General features: G+C 45.3%; 1 protein-coding gene across 1 annotated transcript; it reads left to right on the forward strand.

The window, feature by feature from the left end:
* The first annotated feature begins 540 nt into the window (after nucleotides 1-540).
* EPB42 (erythrocyte membrane protein band 4.2) lies at nucleotides 541-19,106 on the forward strand. The gene is made up of 13 exons (XM_012728566.1): nucleotides 541-550; nucleotides 1,781-1,966; nucleotides 2,866-3,099; nucleotides 6,179-6,297; nucleotides 7,229-7,333; nucleotides 8,226-8,403; nucleotides 8,975-9,113; nucleotides 9,387-9,490; nucleotides 10,193-10,435; nucleotides 11,477-11,776; nucleotides 14,314-14,474; nucleotides 17,287-17,420; nucleotides 18,944-19,106. Exons 1-13 carry the CDS (start codon nucleotides 541-543, stop codon nucleotides 19,104-19,106), a joined length of 2,076 nt encoding a protein of 691 aa, XP_012584020.1.
* The last annotated feature ends 1,091 nt before the right edge of the window (nucleotides 19,107-20,197 follow it).

Raw genomic sequence — 20,197 nt, forward strand, 5'->3', positions numbered from 1 at the left:
CCTTATCTGTTTCACACAGACGAATTCCAAACACACACAGTTTCTCTGTTATTAATGAATCAGCCCATGAATAAATACATAGCACCTTGCAGCCCATGATAAGTCTAGAGACCAAGATGTGGAATTGGAAATGGGTCTTTGGTTTATGGAATCATCTACAGAGCCTTTCAGTGTTGTCTGCGTGACTAGGATGAGTCTTAAGGCTACTGAATAACAAACTTAGAGGTTTCTTCAGGACTTCTCCAAGTGATAGAGCTCCCCCTTCCACTCCCCTACTCTATACCACTGCCTGGGCCTCTGGCACAAGAGATAAAATGAAAAAGGTTTACTCCCAACAGCTGTTCTAAAAGATACCAACAGGGAGGAAGAAGGAGAGAAGAAACCTGTCAGAAAGCTCACAGGAGAAGCATAAGGAAACGGCACTATTTACAAGTACCTCCATCATTTTCCATCTGGGAGACTGATTCAAGGAGTGACCCCAGAACAATAGTTCAAGACAGGCCTTTCCTGTGGTCAAGTGTATAGTATCAGCCAGCAGCCATGGGACAGGGTGAGCCAAACCAACTTCTCTTGGGCTTGCTAGACTATCAGAAGCCCCTCTATCATTATGAAATTTGATTAAAGGAAGTCAGATGTGGTGAGGGGATGGCAATGTGATGTGATACAACATGAGGGTGTGGCAGATGGGTGATGGTGGAGGTGATGTTGGTGGGGTTTTGGTGGTGGGTGGTAGTGGGTGCTGTAGTGGTGATATTGGTGGTATAACTATGAATTGGTAATACCATAGGATTGCTGCTGGTAATTTGGTGATTGTAGTCGTGAGGAGGTGATTAAGATGAGTTTATAGACTTATCCCAGCATCATCATAACATGATTACTCTCACTGGGCTGTGGTACCTATGGGAGATGTCACCTTGGGGTAACATGAGGGTGTCATAGCTAGTCCCAAGGTCAAATGAAAAAGAAGGGACAGTAGGAGGCAGGGAAACCAACTAAAAGGGAAGAGGCAGACATAGACAAGAAAATGGGCAGACTCTGAAAATGTAGAAATTTTAGGGACCTCTATAAAGGGTTTGTTAGCACAAATACAAGTCCCACTGGATATTATTGTAAAATGAGAATTACCTGATATCAGACGGTCATAATACTCTTGGGCCCCCTCCTGTAGTTTTTTTTTTTTTTTCTGGAATGCATACTTTGTTTGGTGAGCCTTGAGTCAACTAACTATGTATGATCTCAGGTGAATTGATTCTCATTCCCTGGGTCTCAGACTTCTCATCTATAAAACAAGACAATTGGACTCAGAATTCAAAACCAGCTCTAAAAGTCACCTAACTGAATTCTTTAAAAAAGCAAGTTAGAATAAGCAAGAATTTTTACTTTATTAACTGCTTTTGGAGTGAGAGCAAAAAAGGAAATCAACAATAAGAACAAACATTGTTCTTATTACTAACAGCCTCAATTAATGGCATTTACTACATGTTTGTCTCTGTGCTAACTGTTTTAGATATGTTACTTCATTTAAATCACCACAACTTGTGAGGAGGGAGTATTATTATTATTATAATAGTTTATTTTTCCATCTCAGTGGAGCAAGTATTATTTTAAGAAAGAAGAAGCTGAGGCTCAAAGTGGCTTACCTGACTTGCTGGAGATGGCACAGCTAATAAGTAGGTTAAGCCAAGGAGTTGCACTCTGGCCTCTATAACTCCAGGGTATCTGCTTTTACTTTCATGATCACATTTTCCTAGTCTCCACAATTTCTCTTTTTTCCACAAAGGACTGGGAATCAAGAGCTGCAACTTCCAGACAGCAAGAAACAATGAAGAGCACCACACCAAGGCCTTTAGCTCCAGGCACCTCATTGTGAGGAGGGGGCAGCCCTTCACCATCAGCCTGCACTTCAGAGCCCCCGTCCACACATACCTGTCTACCTTAAAGACGGTGACCCTGATTGCGCAAACTGGTAAGTGGAGCAGGACTATGCTTCTGTGGCAGCACATCTAGGGGGAAGGGATTTCTAGCAGCCCCTCAAGAAACCATAGGGCAGATGGCCCACATAACTCCTCGCCCTCAAGAAGCCCTGCCTACCTCATAGGTTTGCTTTATGAGATAATGTACACAGTAGTGTTCATCATGGTACAGAATGGCACAGCAGAATTATCATCAAGAGGTCCTTTTGGGTGCAAATAGATAATCATTTTTATAGGAAATTGTATTCCCTAAAATCAGATTTAACATTTGGTTGGTACATTTATTGAATCTGTACTACAAGTCAGATACTTAACTACAAATGTTTTGCATACAGTATTTCATTAAGCGCTCATGTCACTCCTATGGAGCAGGTGCTATTTACGTTCCCCATCTTACAGGCTATGAAACTTCTCAATGTTCATAGTCTACTGGCTGAGGTTCTGCTCTCCCTTTATCCTCAACTGCTTCCCATTACTGAATGAAGCCATTTTCACTCTCATTCTCCTCCAAAATCAGTTTCACCTGCTCCAACTTTTTTTTTTAAGGATTTTTTTTATTTGTTTATGCATACAGAACTGGGGTACAAGGCCAGAGATGCGAAGGGTGAGAGGATTCACCAGAGACAGAGTGGGGAGCAGAACAGGCAGATCAACGAAGTACACTGCTGAGGGGAGCAGCGGGCGGGTCAGGAGAGGTCTGCCACGCCATGTGGTCACCTCCAGGGCAGGCTGGGATCGAACTCATGTGGAAGTGGCTTTAGATTCCTAGTGCTGTGCTTTAACCCGCTGCGCCACCAGGGAGGGCCTGCTCCAACTTTTGATATAGGACTTTATGACTCTGAGTTGTGACCAAGAAGTCCAAAATGACTATTTCATCTGTGGGTCACTGCAGGAGAACAGCCTTCCACAAGCAACAGGACAGAAGCGGTGTTTCCGATTTCTAGTCTCGGGGACCGGAAGTGGTGGAGTGCTGAGGTGGAGAGCAGAGATGCTGAGTCCTGGACACTTTCTGTGACCACACCTGCAGATGCTGTCATTGGTCATTACTCCCTTCTGCTGCAGGTCTCTGGCCAGAAGCCACACCTCCTGGGCCACTTCACACTGCTCTTTAATCCCTGGGGTCGAGGTGAGTTTGAACCTCCACTGCACAGAAACTCAAGGCTGGGGACCTGGGGCACAGCTTTAGCAAGGAGCACCAGTCCAGGCCCTGGCAGGCAGCTCCCACTACGGCAGAACAGCAGTTCTCAATTACTGCAGTATCTTGTCCCTGGATGAATGGTGTGCCAGACACAGGGTCCTGTCTTGTCACCAGTGCAGCCTGGGGTTTCCCACTGACAGCAAAGGCAAACCAAACTCTGGGGCAGGCTGAGAATATTTCAGTCTTAGGAGTTGAGCTCCACTGAGGTGACCGTGGAAGAACCATCCATTACTATCACAGCACCAGAGCAAGAATTGGAAAGCACTTCAGGAATGGAAGCAATCTGCTTTCTCCCTGGTCTGATTCTAGAGTAAGTCCAGGTTTGTAGGTCCTGAAGCTTAGGTAATTTGGAGGGATCTCTTTAAGAAAAAAAAAATTTACACATTTTTGAATTGCTAAGGCCCAGCCCAGGGCCTGAAAGGGTCTGTACTACTGAAGTTTCAGTTTCATAGTAAACCTCTCCCATTTTATAATCTCATCTCCAAGTGTTCTGTTCTTTGTACAGACTGCAGGGTCCTTTCCACACTGACCTAGCTAAATATCTGCCTGGAGTAGCAAATTAAAGGAAGGCCTACAATAGCTTAGTAGTCTATCGGTGGGGTTTCCTGAAATCAGGTCACCTCCTGTGACCTGGTAACCAGAGGCCACTGCTGGCAAAGCACGGTCTTGGTTGTTGGGGTTATTTCATCTGAGAAAGGCCATCGGACATGATTGCTGAGCCCCTAGAGAACCCCAGAGGGTATCTCCTCTTGCTTCCCATTCTGAAAACTGAGTCTTGTCTTTCATTTAAAATATCTGCCACCACCCACCTAATTTCTTTGGGTTCCCTGTAGAGCTGTTTTGGGGAATGAAAAACAGTTTCTTCAGGCTTTCCTGCCCTTACTAACTCAGGTAACAAACTCAGAACACTTTCTTGTCAAGAGTTCTGTGGTCAGCCTGAAGGGGGCTCATTATAAGGCAGGACTAAGAAAGAGGAAACATGGAGAAGTAGAAGAAATCTCCCAAGTTTCCACAGTCTGACCCCTGGACCCCAGTTCCTGACTCCCTTTCTACATGGTACCTGAATCCCTGTGGACTCTCTTTCCATTTCCTTTCCCTAGAGGGGGATTCTCCAATCCCCTCTTCTTCAGTTGGGCCTGTCTGTCCTCAGTTCAGGCCCCCCTTTCCTGCTCCAAGGGTTGTGACAGATAAACAATAGATGGGCACTAGTGTCCACCAAGTGTCCCTTACCCAGCGTGGGAAATAAGCAAAGTCCCAGGCTCTCCGCATACTGACAGAAAGACCCTCAAGTCATTCTCCTCCAAAGCTGATGCTGTGTGGGCCCATTTTTCTGACCCTGAGTGCAAAGCTAGATCCTGGTGGCTTCCTCCAAAGATATCTTCCAGCAAAGATAGTTCTGGAACAGTGCTTGATTCAGAAGAAACTCAGTTTTGATTCCATGCCAGGATTTCTGCCTCCATGCTTATCTTGTAGGGACTTACCTTGGGAAGACTTTGATAAGTGAGGGTGTATGGAGATTTCTCTCTGGGAGGGCGGTGGGTGGTAATTAACTCTGCCCATCTGGGAGGTGATTAAGAGATTTTTCAGAGATTATCAGGGATATTGTTTATCTGTCATCTGAGAATACTTGGGAATGGGGTTCTCTTGGATTCCAAGGAAGGAAGTCATATCCTAAAGTGAAAATTAGTCCTATTCATAAGCAGGTAAGCTTATAAAGGGGGCTACCCAGGTAGAGAAAAGAGGCTACTTGTGCTCTGATAACATACTACACAGAACCTGGCAAAGCCTGAAGCCAAACACCTCGGTTTAAAGTGGTTTTTCTTTTTTTTTTTTTAAGGTTTATTTATTTATGCATATAAGAACTGAGGTACAAGCCAGAGGTGTGGGGGCTGAGAAGGTTTACCAGACACAGAGTCGGGAGCAGAACAGGCAGATCTACTGAAATACACAGCTGAGGGGAGAGGCAGGTGAGACAGAGAGGTCTGCTGCGCTATTTGGGTCTCCTCCCTGGCCGGGGATCAAACTCCCGCGGCAGTGGCTGCAGACAGCTCCATAGCACTGTGCTTTTACCAACTGTGCCACCAGGGAGGGCCCTGAAGTGATTTTTCAAAGGTGTTCAGCTGACTTCTTACAGAGGGCTCAGGACAGAGGGACAGGAGTCAAAATCACACGGTTCTGTGATTTTAGGTCTTTTTGGGGCTTCCTGACATCTAATATCTTCTCTTTCTGTTGCTTTAAGTTCCTTCCTCCTGGTTGGATGCCTGGGGGGATGGTTTGGAAACCCTTTTTCTCTTTCTAGTTTCCAGGAACCAGTTTAACCTCCCCAACTCCACTGCAACACCAGGTGCAGAGAGGTCCCACCCTGTTCCCAGATTCCTAGAGTGGGAGAAAACCTCTCTAAAAGCCCCCATCCTCCTCACAATCCCCAGCCCAACCCTTGGATGAGGACATCAGCGGAAGCACTGGGCAGAAACTATGGAAATCCTACCCCCACTTTGCCACCCCCCACAGTGGAAAACCATTGCTTTGGCTTCCACTGTCCCTAGCCCCACTGCTCCCTCTGATCATCTTGCCAAATCTTCTCTTTCTTCTGCTCAAACCTGTCAACCTATATATTTTTTTAAGTTGAACTTGTGGGAGAAATACAACAGGCCCTCTGGGAAACTCCCAGTGCTGTTGCAAAATTCTTGGGCCTAGAGCACTCACTCTGTCTGCAATGTACTCTGAGAACCAGTAGGCTTTTAAAGGTTGACTTGTTCCTGTCTGTACAGCTGACCAAAAGGTCTGTCCATGCCGTGGCAGACCTAGGGAGACCCACTCTCCACCAGACAGGATACCGGGTCCCAGTGGAGGCAGTGAAATGAGGGACTCCTCTCAGTCCCTAACAGTCCCAGCGCCTAATGGAAGCCTGGCAGCTAAACCTGAACTGGGCAGGGAGGGCAGAGGCAGGCTGTGGAGGGCAGGCCCTGAACTGCACAGGCCCTCACTGCTGACTGCTTCTCACCAGAGGATGCTGTGTTCCTGGAGAATGAGGCTCAGCGCAAGGAGTATATATTGAACCAGAATGGCATCATCTACCTGGGCACAGCTGGCTGCATTGAGACAATGTCCTGGGATTTTGGTCAGGTAGAGGGGCAGGGAGTTGTGGGGGGGCATTCCAGGAAGAGAGGGGACAGTTGTTTCTTCCTAACCTTCAGTGTTCAAGCCAGACAGAGCTGGCATGTCCCAGAGCCCCTGGTCACAAGGCCATTTCTTTAGTCCATTTCAGCCCACGGTGCCTCTCTTTCCTCAGAGTTTTATTAGACCACCCTCCACAGTTTCCAGAGTTGCCTTTCTAAAGCCCCGCAAATAAAATCTCTGTTAAATCCTTGTGGACAGGACAAAAAGCAAATTTCCTGGCTTGACACACAAGGCCTTTCACAGCTAGGCCACTGCTTTCCTTTCTCCAAGAGTGACTCCTGCTCTAGCTCCCAGCCATTCCTACATATGACATGCAAGCTGAATATCCCCTCATCCTTGAATACCTTCCATGCTTATTCCCCTGAAAAACTCAGACCCATCCTTTTAGACCCCCTAAAGGCCATCCCACGTCCCCAAAGGGAGACTGAACTTCTCCCCGTGCTCTCTGTTCTAGGCGGGTGTCTCTCCTGGAGACTCAGCTACAATGCTGAGATCTGTGTTCTAAGTGGCTGCATGTCCCTCTCTACTCCTCAACTATGGGCTCCTCAAGACAGGGAGCCACCTTGCCATGCTCCACCCCTGTCAGTGCTGGCAAGAGCAGTAGTAGCAGCTCCCTAAAAGGAAAGTGAAAAGAATGAAAGGAAACAACACAGCCCAGGTTCTCAAAGAGCACACCCCCTTTGGGGAAGAGTCACATGGCAGAGCAGGCAAAGCATGGGTTTGCCTGGGCACAGGGACCAGGGACACTGGGGGACAAGGGAGAAAGGGATGGAGCCTGAGTCTGGAAAAAGAGAGGACATGGAGACATGGGAGACTGTTGTGTGGGGCCAGTGCCTGGCCAGAGACTCTTCATCACAGTCCTGTGTGGTCCTTACAGTTCGAGGATGATGTCATCGACCTCAGTCTGAGTTTACTGAGTGTGGACAAGAAGGTGGAAGAGTGGGGCAACCCCGTGCATGTGGCCCGTGTTTTGGGTGCCTTGGTGAGTGAGAAACACGGGGTCGGGAAGGCCAGAAATGGGAAGAGACGAGAAGGGAGATCTCTAACATAGTTGCCCCACCTCTGCAGCCCAGGAAATTTCAAATCACAAACGGCCCCCTCCTCCTAAGGTGTAAGGTTTTGGGTGAGGAGAGGACAAGAGCCTCCTCAGGGGAGAGAAAAGCCAAGAGAGGTGTCATGTCTCAGCACAAGCCTGAGAGACGAAAACTACAGTAGATTCCTCAGCCCATTCCTCTCTCTCTAGCCCCAGCGTGGAGGCTTATGTCCCTGGAAGGTAGGAAATGGGGTCCAACTTAGTGTTTGTTGCTAAGATGATCAGAAGGACCTGCTTTCATTCTGAAATTGTTCCAAGACGACACAGACCTTAAAGATAGCTTGGTGCTTTCCTTTTCTCCCTAAAAGTCCTTTTCCTGATGCCATAGGTTCCCCCATACACTTTCATGCCTTTGGACTCCCCTCTGAAGAAGTGGGGAAGGACAGGGACAGTCTGGAGGAAGAGGAAGCTTGGGCTAGTGAGCCTCCAGGCCCCAGGTGTGAACAGCTGGAGATGTTAAGGCCAGTGAAGCAGTGGAACCAGCCCTTGCTGAGAAGCAACTGGCCTGCTTCTCTTGAGGCTTGAGCTGGGTTTGCCAGTGTGGCCCACAAACCCTGTTTCTCAGAGGACTTGTTAATGAAGAGGGTGCTGGGGTCCTCCCCCTGGAGATTACAACCAGGTAGGCTAGTGCGGGCCCAGGAAAATGAAGGTTTAACTAACAAGTGACGCTGATGTGGGGGGTTCTGTTCTCCAGTGGCAGAGAACTGCCCCAAGTCCTACTTACACCTGGAAGCTGTCCTATCCTGGGGTTCATGTAACAGCAACACATTTCCCCAAACAGCTGCATGTGCTCATGGAGAAGAGAGTCCTGCCCACTCCGCAGACCCAGCCCACCCAGGAAGGAGCCTTGCTGAACAAGCGCCGGGGCAGCGTCCCCATCCTGCGGCAGTGGCTCACAGGCCGTGGGCGACCTGTGTATGCTGGCCAGGCCTGGGTGTTGGCTGCTGTTGCTTGCACAGGTATAGAGCAGGCTTGCCTGCTGCACCACGGCTCACCCTGGTTAATATAGTGTCTGTGCTGCTGCTTGGGCTGCCCATGGCACCCTGTGTGGGAGAGACAGCTCCCAACATAGATACTGCTTCCACTCTGCAGCATTTCCCTACCTTCACTGTAACCTTAGCTAATTCAGAGGCTCCCTCTGGCCATGAAACCAGCTGCTTATCCCTGGCAGCTCTTCCCATCCAGCTTCTGTTCCTGAGCAAATGTGGGCCCATCTGGCAAACTCTGCTCCCAAATTTACTTTCTCCCCAGAACGTCTGCCCCTGTTCTCAGTAAAGCAGGTCCCCAGCCCTCTGTGTGTATTCTCTGAGCCTCCCCAGCTATGTAACTGATTTCATTTCTTGGCCTTTAGACTTCCCGTGCCTGGGGTCAGTCCTAACTTCCCAATGCCCCTGCCCCACATCTGTCTACCCTGTCACTTGGTATTTAGGGCCATTCCTGCCCATAGGAGACACCAAGGACCCTAACCCCCTCACACCCCCAGACCAGGCTTCCCTGGAGTCCTCTGACTCTCTACCCACTTCCACACAGTGCTCCGAAGCCTGGGGATCCCTGCCCGTGTCATCACCATCTTCGCCTCAGCCCAGGGCACCGGTGGGGGCCTGCTCATAGATGAGTATTACAATGAAGAGGGGCTTCAGAACGGTGAAGGCCAGAGAGGCAGAATCTGGTGAGCAGCTCAGAGGAGATGAGTTCTCAGACCTGAAAGTGCTCTAAACTTGGATGTTATCACCCTGAGTGGGGCACTGACAGGAGGCTTTTAAGACTCCTAGAGGTTGGGCATGTTGGTCAGTCGTGGCATGCACATCCCTCCGTGGGATTGCTGCAACTGCTTTGGCACAGCGTCCTCCCACCACCACTGCAAGGAGGACTCCGCCATTACTGGAACCTCTTCAGGACTAATTTTTTTTACCACTTGAATTGTTTCCTTCACTAACCTCAGGATATACCAGACTTCCACAGAGTGCTGGATGACGCGGCCAGCTTTACCCAAGGGCTATGGCGGATGGCAGATTATGTACTTGGCTGCTGCTGATGGAGGTAGAGGTAAAGTCTGGGGTGGGCCCAGGGACAAGACCAATTTGGGCTACACAGAGCTGCAGGAGCTGCAGGAATCCCCTGTAGAGGAAACATGAGCAGCTGATCATCAAAGGGGGTCTTATCCCCTAAAACAAGAGAAAGGAACAGAATGATAGCACCTGGCAGAATGCTGCTCAGATGTCAGTGGAGTTAGCTATCTTCAGCACAAGGAGAGACTAGTGACAGGTAAGGGAGGTGAGTATCGTTAGCGGGAAGAGGGTCTTAAGATAATTGTGGATGTGCTGGCTCTGGGACTTTAGGCTGGGACTTCTGGATGTCTGGATATGGATAAAGACAGTATCAGGTTAGGATCAGCCTTGCAGAAGGAATCTTCAGGGACCCAAAAGGATGGTTCATCTTTTCCCATAACAGAATGGTCACAGAGCCGGGCACATAGTAGGTGCTCAGTAAAGATGACCTAGTCCTCTATCAGTAAAAGAGCTGTTTGAGAAGCTCCTGTGCTATGTTCCCAAGGGTCTACCTGCCAAGTTCCTGCGAGGGCTCCTGTCATAAACCTAACTAACAAGTACTGTCACTATTGTTTCACCTCTGTGATGGCCTCTCAGAAACTCTGCTTAGTACCCACCTCTGACCTTGTTCCTGGGTACAGGATGGAGACTGAGATTATGGAGCTCTGACCCAAGCATGGCTTCTCTTGCTCTCCCTCAGTGCTGGAGGCCTGTGAGCTGGTCCCAGTCAAAGCTGTCAAGGAGGGAACACTGGAGCTGAGCCCTGCAGTATCAGACCTTTTTGCGTCAGTAAATGCAACTTGTGTGGTTTGGAAATGTCGTGAGGATGGGGCACTGGAGCTGACCGACTCCAACACTAAGTATGTTGGCAACAACATCAGCACCAAGGGTGTGGGCAGTGACCGCTGTGAGGACATCACACAGAACTACAAGTACCCAGAAGGTACTGGGCAGGGGAGGGCTCCAGGCTTCTCAGCATCTGAAAGAGCAACAGAGGGGAAGGACTAGGCCAAACAGATCTAGGCCAGAGAGAGATACAGTCCTTTCCTTATCTCATAAAACTGGATTTCACCTCTTTTGACACCAATGACCTATTGGGCCAGATAACTATTTGTTGGTGGGGGAGGGAGTGAGGAGGCGGGGGACTGTGCATCACAGGACATTTAGCACTCCTGGCCTTTATCCACTAAACACCAGCACCCACCACCTCCACCAGCAGTTGTAACACCAAAAATGTCTCCAGACAGTTCCAAATGTCCCCTGAGGGGTAAAACTGTCCCCAGTTGAGAACCAATGCTATGAAACAACACACCAAATGACACCAAACTCAGCTGCCTCAAGCTGTTCTCCTTTTCCCCTTCTCCACCAACACCTCTCAACCTGTTCTTCCCTCCATATTTATTAATAGCACCATCGTCCACCTATTTGTCCAAACAAGGCTTGCACTCTTCTTGAGTCTTTCCCCTTTACCACCTCACATTACTCTCACCTGTTTTCTCACCTCCTTCTCCACTGCCTCATCACCTCTTGTTTGTACTACAACAATGTGTTCCCTGGACCGCCTGCCTCCACTCTCTCCATCACTCATCCTGTTACAACTGTCAGTTTCCAGAATGAGCTTTCTAAGTCACAACTGTGACCATATTACTTCCCTGTCCCATAATAGCCCCCAATTTCCTTGGAGCAAGTCCAAACCCTCTCACTTGCAAGTCCCTGTAAAACTGTCCTCAGAGACTGTGAATTTCTAAAAGTGTACTCCTCTACTGCCCAAATAAGTAGGCAAATAAATATATAGCACTTGAACTTAGTCCTTGAGTGACTTGGAAAAGACACACTGTAGTAGACTTGCCCAACACACACATTTTTAAAACTAAATATAGCTTTAGAGGTTTGCAGAGCTCTGTCACTTTGGCATTTGGGCAGCATTAGGTAAATGAATCTTAATACTAGGTAAGACACTTGCTTTATTTCTTCCATTCTTCAGGATCGCTTCAGGAAAATGAGGTGCTGGAGAAAGTCAAGAGGGAGAGAATGAATCATGGCAAAGACAATGTTATCCACCCCCTGAGTCTTGAGGTTGCTGATCCTCTGTACCTGTTCTTAGAAGCACCCTGCTCGCTACCCCTGGGAGGGGATGCTCAGCTCTCTGTGACCCTGGTTAACCCCAGTGACCAGGAGAAGGCTGTACAACTGGCATTTGGGGTGCAGGCAGTGTACTACAATGGTGTCCTTGCTGCCGAGCTCTGGAGACAGAAGCTGCTCCTCACACTCAGTGCCAACCTGGGTAATTGTCTATGTCTCATTCCCACCCATCCAGCTCCCATCCTCGGCAGGCAGCAGCCATAGATCTGAAGAACCCCTGCAGGTCTGAAGAAAGGTCTTCTAGTCCTTGCTGTGCATACTCTCAAACTACCCTTCCTTCTCAACACATATTTGACTTCACACGGGATGGGGGGCAGACACACCCACACTTGTATCTTCAGTCAGTTAGCTTAACAGATTATGGGAGCAGTGGATGAAGTGTTGATAAGGTAAGCGGAATACAATGGCAGGGGAGCATCTTGCTTAGACTGAAATAGGCTGCCTCCAATAAATAAGACTGCACTTAAAAGACGAGTTAAGAGAGTGACACAGAAAAGTGAGTCAAGGAGATTCTAGGCAAAAGGAGGTTGAAATTCCCTGGGCTAGAGAAGTTGTTCTCAAACTTTACTAGGCACTGGAATCACCTGAGGAAGTTAGATGCTCACCCTGTACCCCATACAAATTAAATCAGAAATTTCACAGTTGGACCCAAACATCAACTTCAAAAAATTCTTTGGTTGATTTTTACAAAACTTGTGCAGGCAAATTTGAAAATCAATGGACATCTTGTCTGTGTTATTGCAATAGTCTACTAACTGGCCCCCACCCCCCACCTCTAATCACTACACCATATTCCATTTCCAAGGGGACGAATGGGGAGTGACTAGAGAGCTGGATGGAGCTAGATCATGAAAGGACTAGTCATGTGAAGGGACTGTCATGTTAAGGAGGTTGAATTTTGTCCTCTGGACACCAGGGGAATCAATGTGATCAGAAATTCTTTTAAAAAGAACATTCATCAGGATGGAGTGGAGGAAACTGTATTACAGTAGTGGTGTTCAAACTTGGTTTTGTGTTGATTTACCTGGGAACTTTAAATATACTGATACCTAGACATCATCAGGGTCTGATGTAATTGATATGTCCTGACACTGTTTGTTTTACAACATGTCACAGATGATTTTAGTGAACATCTGATGCTGAGACTACTAGATTAGAGGCTGCAAAGTTTTGTAATAACCAAGTCAAGAAATGAAGGACAAAATGAACTTAGATTAAGGAGGTAGAACAGATTGAACTGAAACTGTGTATATGTGGGGTGAGGGGCTGCCTGCCTCCAGTTTGGGTGAGTCTCTCAAACAGGAAAAATGAGGAACAAATTGGGAGAAAGATGATCAGTTCTATTTGTTGGTTTTGAAAGCCTATGAGCTGGATAAGCAGAGATAACTAGTAGACAACTGGAAACCTAAGCCTGATATTCAGAAGTAAGGACTGGAGAGATGTGGGAATCCCAGCAGAGTCAGGACATTGATAAAGTCCTGGCAAAGTGAGAAAGTGAAGAGGGCACCCCAGGTAACACCATCTTGTAAGGGGCAGACAGTCAGGGCAAGAGAAGAGAGTAAGACTGAGAAGTCAAAGAGAGGAAGGCAGCACAAAGCAAGCTCTTCAGAGAGACCATGAGATGTCAAGGCAGATATTGAGAGAATAGCTATACCTAAACGCAATGCCAAAAGGCCACCTTCCTGAGGATTAAACCAAATGAGAGCTGAGAAGGTGAGATGAGGTGTGTTAGTCCTACATGGAAGAGTGGATGGAAAGAGAAGGCTGAATGGAAATCAGTTAGGGATACTGGGTAGGGGGAGATGTTTTATCTTCTTTTAAAGAGAGGAAAATTTGCTTACATGTTGAGTAAAATAATCAGCAGAGAGCAAATGACTGAAGCCTCAGGAAAGATGGGTTCTGACTGATGGCAAAATTCCTAGGGAAAATGAGTGGTAACTAAAATAATTATTGCTCCTGTTTATTGAGAACTATTTCTCTCAAAAATGTTATTAATGTTCTCTATGTATTATTTCATTTGTCCTCACAACATTATGAAGCAGGAACCATTGTTATCCCATTCACAGAGGAGGAGCCTGTGATACAGAGAAGTTACCTAACTTTCTCAAAGCTAACAAGTCAGCATGTGCTCAGGACAGAGCACAAATTTAAAAAGCATAGGACTCATTTTGGGCATGGGAGATACTGCATCTTTCTGTGGGGAGCACTGACAGTGGGGGTAGACGTCTCTGTCTGTAGGCTGGGAATGGGAATGAGTTTGAGAGCATTTGTCAAGGATAAAGGATGTCTTCATTTTCTCTGCAGAAGGGAAAGAGAATAAGCAGACAAAAGGAAGGAACAACAAACTCATTTAGCAACTATTTTGTGGCAGAATCTGAACTAAGCACTTCATTTGGTATCTCACTTAATAGAAACCATTCCTCTGATGGCTGTTGATATTACTCAAAGAAACTGAAGTCAAAGAACTAAACTTGCTCTAGTTCTCAGAAACCTTCCCACAGCCTCATAGATGTGGTCTGCAGTGATGGTGATGGGTGGGGAGTGTCAAGCAAGTCTAAAATTTGAGGTTACTGAGAAGAATGAGACATCTTTCTGGCTTCAGTGAGATCCTGAGTACTTTGTGTAACTGTTGCCTGTTTCTGGGGTGTGCACACACTCACCGCCTGTCATGTGTTTTAGTTAAGAAAATTACCACCAGCCTGTCCTTCTCTTATTTTGAGCAAAGCCCACCAGAGAATAGCTTTCTCAGATTCACAGCTATGGCAACACACTCAGAGTCCAGCCTCAGCTGCTTTGCTCAGGAAGACATCGCCATCTGTAGACCTCGTCTTGCCATTGAGGTAGGTAGGCCCCAGGCCCTCTCTGAATTGCTGTCACATGCTACTACTCCAGGTCTCTGTTTCAGAAGTAATTGAAACCCCTCTAGCAACAAAGCAAATGACTATACTGCAGGACTGCCAGAAAATGCTAACTTGAGAACTTCTCTTAAGAGATTTCCTGTATGTTCTGAAGGTTTCAACCTCCTTCCAACCTCCACCCTGTTTAAGTAAAGGTTAACATTGGTTAACTAGGGCCTTCCTAGTTGCTGCCTCCATACTTCAAGGGAAAGTGTCTGTTTATTTTAAACTTTATGCATATATCAATGTATTTTTACCTTCTTTCTTTTTTGATTGAAAGCAGTGATTAACTATTTTCATTTCAGCTATTTTTTATTTTCTTACATCACTTGTTTTCTTACAATTTCTCCCTCATGTGTAGTCTTCATAATTCTCCCACCATCATGGCTCCTGTGATCATCAGCATAGTCTCTTGTGCTCTTCCCTCCTGTGTTGACCCCTCTTCCCTTCCCCTGCTGTGCGCTTCAATTCTATGGTTTGCTTGCAGATTTTATCATTTTCCTGACCCTTTTCCTTGATTTTCCTATGTTCCTTGTGTAAGCGAGACCATCTGATATTTGTCTTTTTCCTTCTGGCTCACTTTGTTTAGCATAATCCCTTCCAGCTCCATCCATTATGCTGCAAATGGCATAAATCATAGAATACTATGATTATATATATATCACATCTTCTTGATCCATTCACATGTTTTGTGACAATTAGGTCATTTTTATACTTTAGCTATTGTAAATAGTGCTGCAATAAACCATAGGAGTGCTGGTTTCTCTTCAAATTAGTGTTTTTGTGTACTTTGGGTATATTCTCAGGAGTGAAATCACTGGATTCTTTCCTGGTAAATCCATTTTTAGTGTTTTGAGGGTCCTCCAAACTAGGTAACTAGTATAATTTTAGCTCATGTTTATGGTAACTAGGATAATTCTAACTCATGTTTATTGAGAACTATTTCTGCCAAAAGTGATATTAATGTTCTCTATGCATTATTTCATTTATCCCCACAACCATATGAAGCAGGAACCATTGTTATCCTCACTTCATAGAGGAGGAGCCTGAGATACAGAGAGGTTACCTAATTTGCTCAAGGTTACCTAATTTGCTTTCCATAGTGGCTGGACCAGTATGCATTCCCACTAGTAAGTGTAAAGGGCTCCTTTTTCTCCACATCCTTGCCAGTTTTTTAAAGATGAGTGTTTTACAACCATCCCAGGCCAGGTAGTTTCACTGTCAGTTCTTACAGACAAAAAGATAATCTTGGAGACTTCAGTAGATTTGTACAGATCTTTATTGTTGAATCAGGGGACAGAACAGCTTTCTCTCAGTATTTCTTTGGCTTTCTCCTCTCTGTGTCATAGCGAGGCTGCCTTGATAACCCTTTACCCCCAGTTCAGGTGTTCACTTTCCTCTGTTTACATATGTGCATGCTCCAGGTGTCCATAATTACAGGTGCCCAAGACCACAGATACCAATGGCAGAAGATGAGTAAAAAGCAGGATAACTTCATTTAGCCTACAGTGGGCCATTCTCACTGGTTTGAGCTGGTATCCCTGTGAGATGGAATTTTTCCCAATATTAGATGAAAAAATAATCTTAATCTGTGGTTTTGATTTGCATTTACCTGGATTGTAAGTGATGTTGAACATTTTGTAATATACCTGTTGGCCATTTGCATTTATTCTTTTGAAAAGTGTCTTTTTAGTTCCAATGCCCTTTTTTTTGGGTTATTTTTATTGAGTTGTATAAGCTTTTTGTAGACCTTTCATATCTTTATTAATTGTATGGTGTGCAAATATTTTCTCCCATTTCATGGAGTTATTCTTTGTTTTGGTTACTGTTTCTTTTGTTGTGTAGAAGCTTCTTAGTTTGATGTAGTCCCTGCTGTTTATCCTTTCCTTCATCTCTTTGCTTCTGGGGATGAGTTTCAAAGATGTTTCTCAGATGTATGTCTCAGATGTATGTATCTGTTTTCCAGATGTATGTCTATGTTTTCTTCTATATATTTTATTGTTTCAAGTCTTACATTCAATTATCCATTTGAGTTGGTTTTTTCTTTTGATACAAAAGCCCTGTGAGATGGAATTTTTCCCAATATTAGATGAAAAAATAATCTTAGAGAGCAATATACCCAACTCATAAAATGGGAGTTCCGAGGTTTGGGGTTTTGGTCCAGTTCTACATTATCTACTCTGGTCAAATGGCATGTGATCTTGTCCCTGCCTAGTTGAATGAGAGTGAAGCATTTGATCTACTATGCAAGTACTTTAATAGTGGTAAAAGTGGCTATGATATAAGTGAAGAAAAGAGGATTAATTCCAGCTAGAGGGTTTGATAATTTCATGGAGGAGATAGCATTTCTGCTGGGCCTTGAAAAATGGATGAGTTTTTAGTGCAGAGGTAGGAAGGCCCTTGCAAGCAAAAGACTGTGCAAAGAGGCCCACAGAAAAAGGGTTTGAGGGTTGTGCTGAGGATGGGAAATTACCCAGAGTGGCTGGGAGATCTTTTCAACAAGGGAAGAAAATGAGATTTCTAACTGGAGGAAAGGTACTATCAGAGATGGTCAGTGATGAATCAATAAAATAAAGTGTGAAGAGTAAGTGCAGGAAGACCAAACATAGGTATAAGGAAATTAGCTGTAGAGTTTGGGTCAGAATGGCAGTGAAAGGAGAGTAACTGAGGGGGCACAAACAAGATTCCCAGGAGGGGAAGGAGTGACTGTTACTCTGTTCTTAGCATCCACTCCAGGTTTTGTCCTTTCCCACAGATGCCAGAGACCACAGAGCAGTATCAACCTCTTACTGCCTCAGTCAGCATTCATAACTCCCTAGATGCTCCTATGAAGGACTGTGTGATCACCATTTTTGGAAGGGGGCTCATTCACAAAGAGAGGAGCTACAGGTAAGAGACTGCAAACTTCTTATCCCACTGACACATCTCAATAGGTCATTAAGGAAGGAGCTAAAGGACTAGAGCCTCTCTTATCCTGGAACCACCATGTCTAAGGGGAGAGAAGTGAGGGACTCTGTGTATCCTTTGGGTGCCCACCTGACCCTGATTGCTACCCTAGTCATGCAGGAAAAGCCCAGAGATTGCTGGTGATTGCAGGTGATGGGGCTAAGGCTGGCTACTAGAGAATATGTTTAACTTTTTCTAACTTTTCTCTTAAAACTATGATTTTGTGATTCATCTATATATGTCCAATCCAGTGCTTCTACTATATAATGTTCCACACATCTCCCAGTTCCTACCACTTCACTCCACAGAATGTCTCCAACACCACTATACTGTTGCAATGACCATCTTCACACATGACCTTCACATACTGGTTGGAAACTTTGGGGGAGGCAGTGATTATTTCTATCAGGAATGGAACTGCTAAGATAGGTCTTGGTTTGACCAGGTATTATCATATTTGTTTGCATAATGGCCAGAGGAACCTATATGCTTTCCAACAGTATATGACAGTTCCTATATTCCTACCACTCCTCCAATACGTAGCTTTTGTCCAGTCTAATAGAAATGAAATACTACCTTGTTGTGTTAATTTGCAATTCTTCATGTTTGTTAGCCTTTCCTGTTTCCTCCTTTAATCTTTATTTACTTTCCTTTTGGTGTTCCTGTCTTTCTTCCTTGTTGATCTATAGGGGTTCTCTGTATAGTCTAAATATTAGTACCTTGTTGGGTTTTCAAATGTCACAAAATCTTTCATTAGTCTCCTCTCATTATGCCTCTGTGTCTTGTGTTGAATACACAGTATACAGTTGAGGGTTCACAAGGCCTACACTTATCTTCCCTGAGGTCCTTGATAGGTTGACTGGTTACTGAGCCATTGGATCAGTCTCATGAAATTCAGTGAGTTGATTGCCAACAAGTTGAGAAGAAGTGCTGCCAACATTTTAACCAGATTTTTGTGGTCTCGTGGATCAATTTTAGAGTGAAGCTCCTCAAAAAAAATTCATACTTTTCCCTCAGTCACCAAAAGAAAGCTCACAGGCAGGCCTGAGGGTTGCTGAAAGAGTTGCAAACATCACTTTTGAACATATTAGCATCTTCTTAAAATGCCTATTCCTACCTGTTGCAGTTAGCAATCAGTAAGTGAGGGTTCCAGAAGCATAGCGCTTCAAAACATATCCCAGACCCATTACTAAAAAACTGGACCAGACTGAAGTCACTGGTGATAAAAGAAACAACATATGCAGTATGGAAGCTCTTAGAATAGGATGCTTCTCTTCTCAACCATGCAACTGCTCACTATAGGGAAGCTCCTGTCATCTAGCCCCTTAAAACTGCCTCTTTTCAATAGCAAGGTTTATAGATGTTCATTTCTTTATAGTCGCGTTTTTTCAGTACAGAAAGATTAGAGTCACTGGAAGTAGCTAAGTAATGAATCTGGACAGAACTACCTTTTCTTTTTATTGCAGGGTAGGCTCAGTGCGGCCTGGAAATACCTTGCGTATCCAATTCTACTTCACACCAACGCACTTGGGGCTCCAGAGGCTCACTGTGGAGATGGACTGCAACATGTTCCAGAACCTAACCAACTACAGAAATGTCACTGTGGTAGCCCCTGAACTTCCAGCTTAAACTTCCAGCTCTAGTATCACTGTCCCCAAGCACCCCCTGGAATCTGAAATCTAAAACCAAATTAGTTATCAGATAAATGAAGCTCTCTTCAAATTGAGAAGAGTGAAAAAGAATAAAACTAGGTTCCTATAAATCAATAGAAAAGGACACTTATTTCTGTTATCCCAGTTTAAGGCAGCTGTGAAGACTAGCTGTATTAGAATATGTCTTAGGGCCCTCCCTGGTGGCGCAGCGGGTTAAAGCACAGCACTAAGAAGCTAAAGCCACTTCCACATGAGTTCGATCCCTGCATGGTGACCACATGGTGCGGCAGACCTCTCCTGACCTGCCTGCTGCTCCCCTCGGCAGTGTACTTCATCGATCTGCCTGTTCTGCTCCCCACTCTGTCTTTGGTGGAGCCTCTCACCTCCCCTGAGCCTCTGGCCTGTACCCCAGTTCTGTGTGCACAAATAAATAAAATCTTTAAAAACAACAACAACAACAGCAACAAAGAATATGTCTTAGAATAAAAATTCTAGAATGTTTTAAAACTACCAGGCTTCTATGACAAAAGGAAGCCTTTGAAAAAGTTCTCAGATAAATACATTCATATTTTGGGGGTTCAAGGATTTTCTTTACTATTTTATTGCTCATTAATGTATTCATTAACTTATAGGTAAGAAAAGAACCTAACATGTTAATCATTGTTATATTTTTAATGAAGTGGGACAATGTCACAAGAATGTCACTTAAATGTGAAATACAGAGAAACAAAACAAAGGATCAGGTAAAGCCAAACTAGTAACAAATTCTAGAAATCTGACTGTAGGACTAAGGCTGCTGGAGGGGGTTGAGAGGGAAGGAAAGGACAAAGTGGGGAAGAAGCATAATGGATTATGGTGCTGAACTAGTGGTGAACTGTTGTTTTGGTGGTAGGTATGGTGTGATACCACCTGAAGGGGGAGAACCTTTATCTAAATCACATACAACATTATAAACCAATGCCTCCTCAATAGGAAAAAAAATGGACTTTTTTAGGTAATCCTAAGATTACACTGATCAGTGTTATCCCTGACCACTATCTTTAGAGATGTACAGATGACAGAGTGAAG

This window comes from Condylura cristata, unplaced genomic scaffold (genome assembly GCF_000260355.1).
Source record: "Condylura cristata isolate star-nosed mole 26May11 unplaced genomic scaffold, ConCri1.0 scaffold00023, whole genome shotgun sequence".
NCBI lineage: Eukaryota > Metazoa > Chordata > Mammalia > Eulipotyphla > Talpidae > Condylura > Condylura cristata.

Excerpts from the sequence above, each read along its gene's own strand:
- EPB42 (XM_012728566.1), top strand. Across the intron at positions 8,404-8,974 it reads GGCTGCTGTTGCTTGCACAG|TGCTCCGAAGCCTGGGGATC; the intron begins GTATAGAGCAGG and ends ACTTCCACACAG. Across the intron at positions 10,436-11,476 it reads GAACTACAAGTACCCAGAAG|GATCGCTTCAGGAAAATGAG; the intron begins GTACTGGGCAGG and ends TCCATTCTTCAG.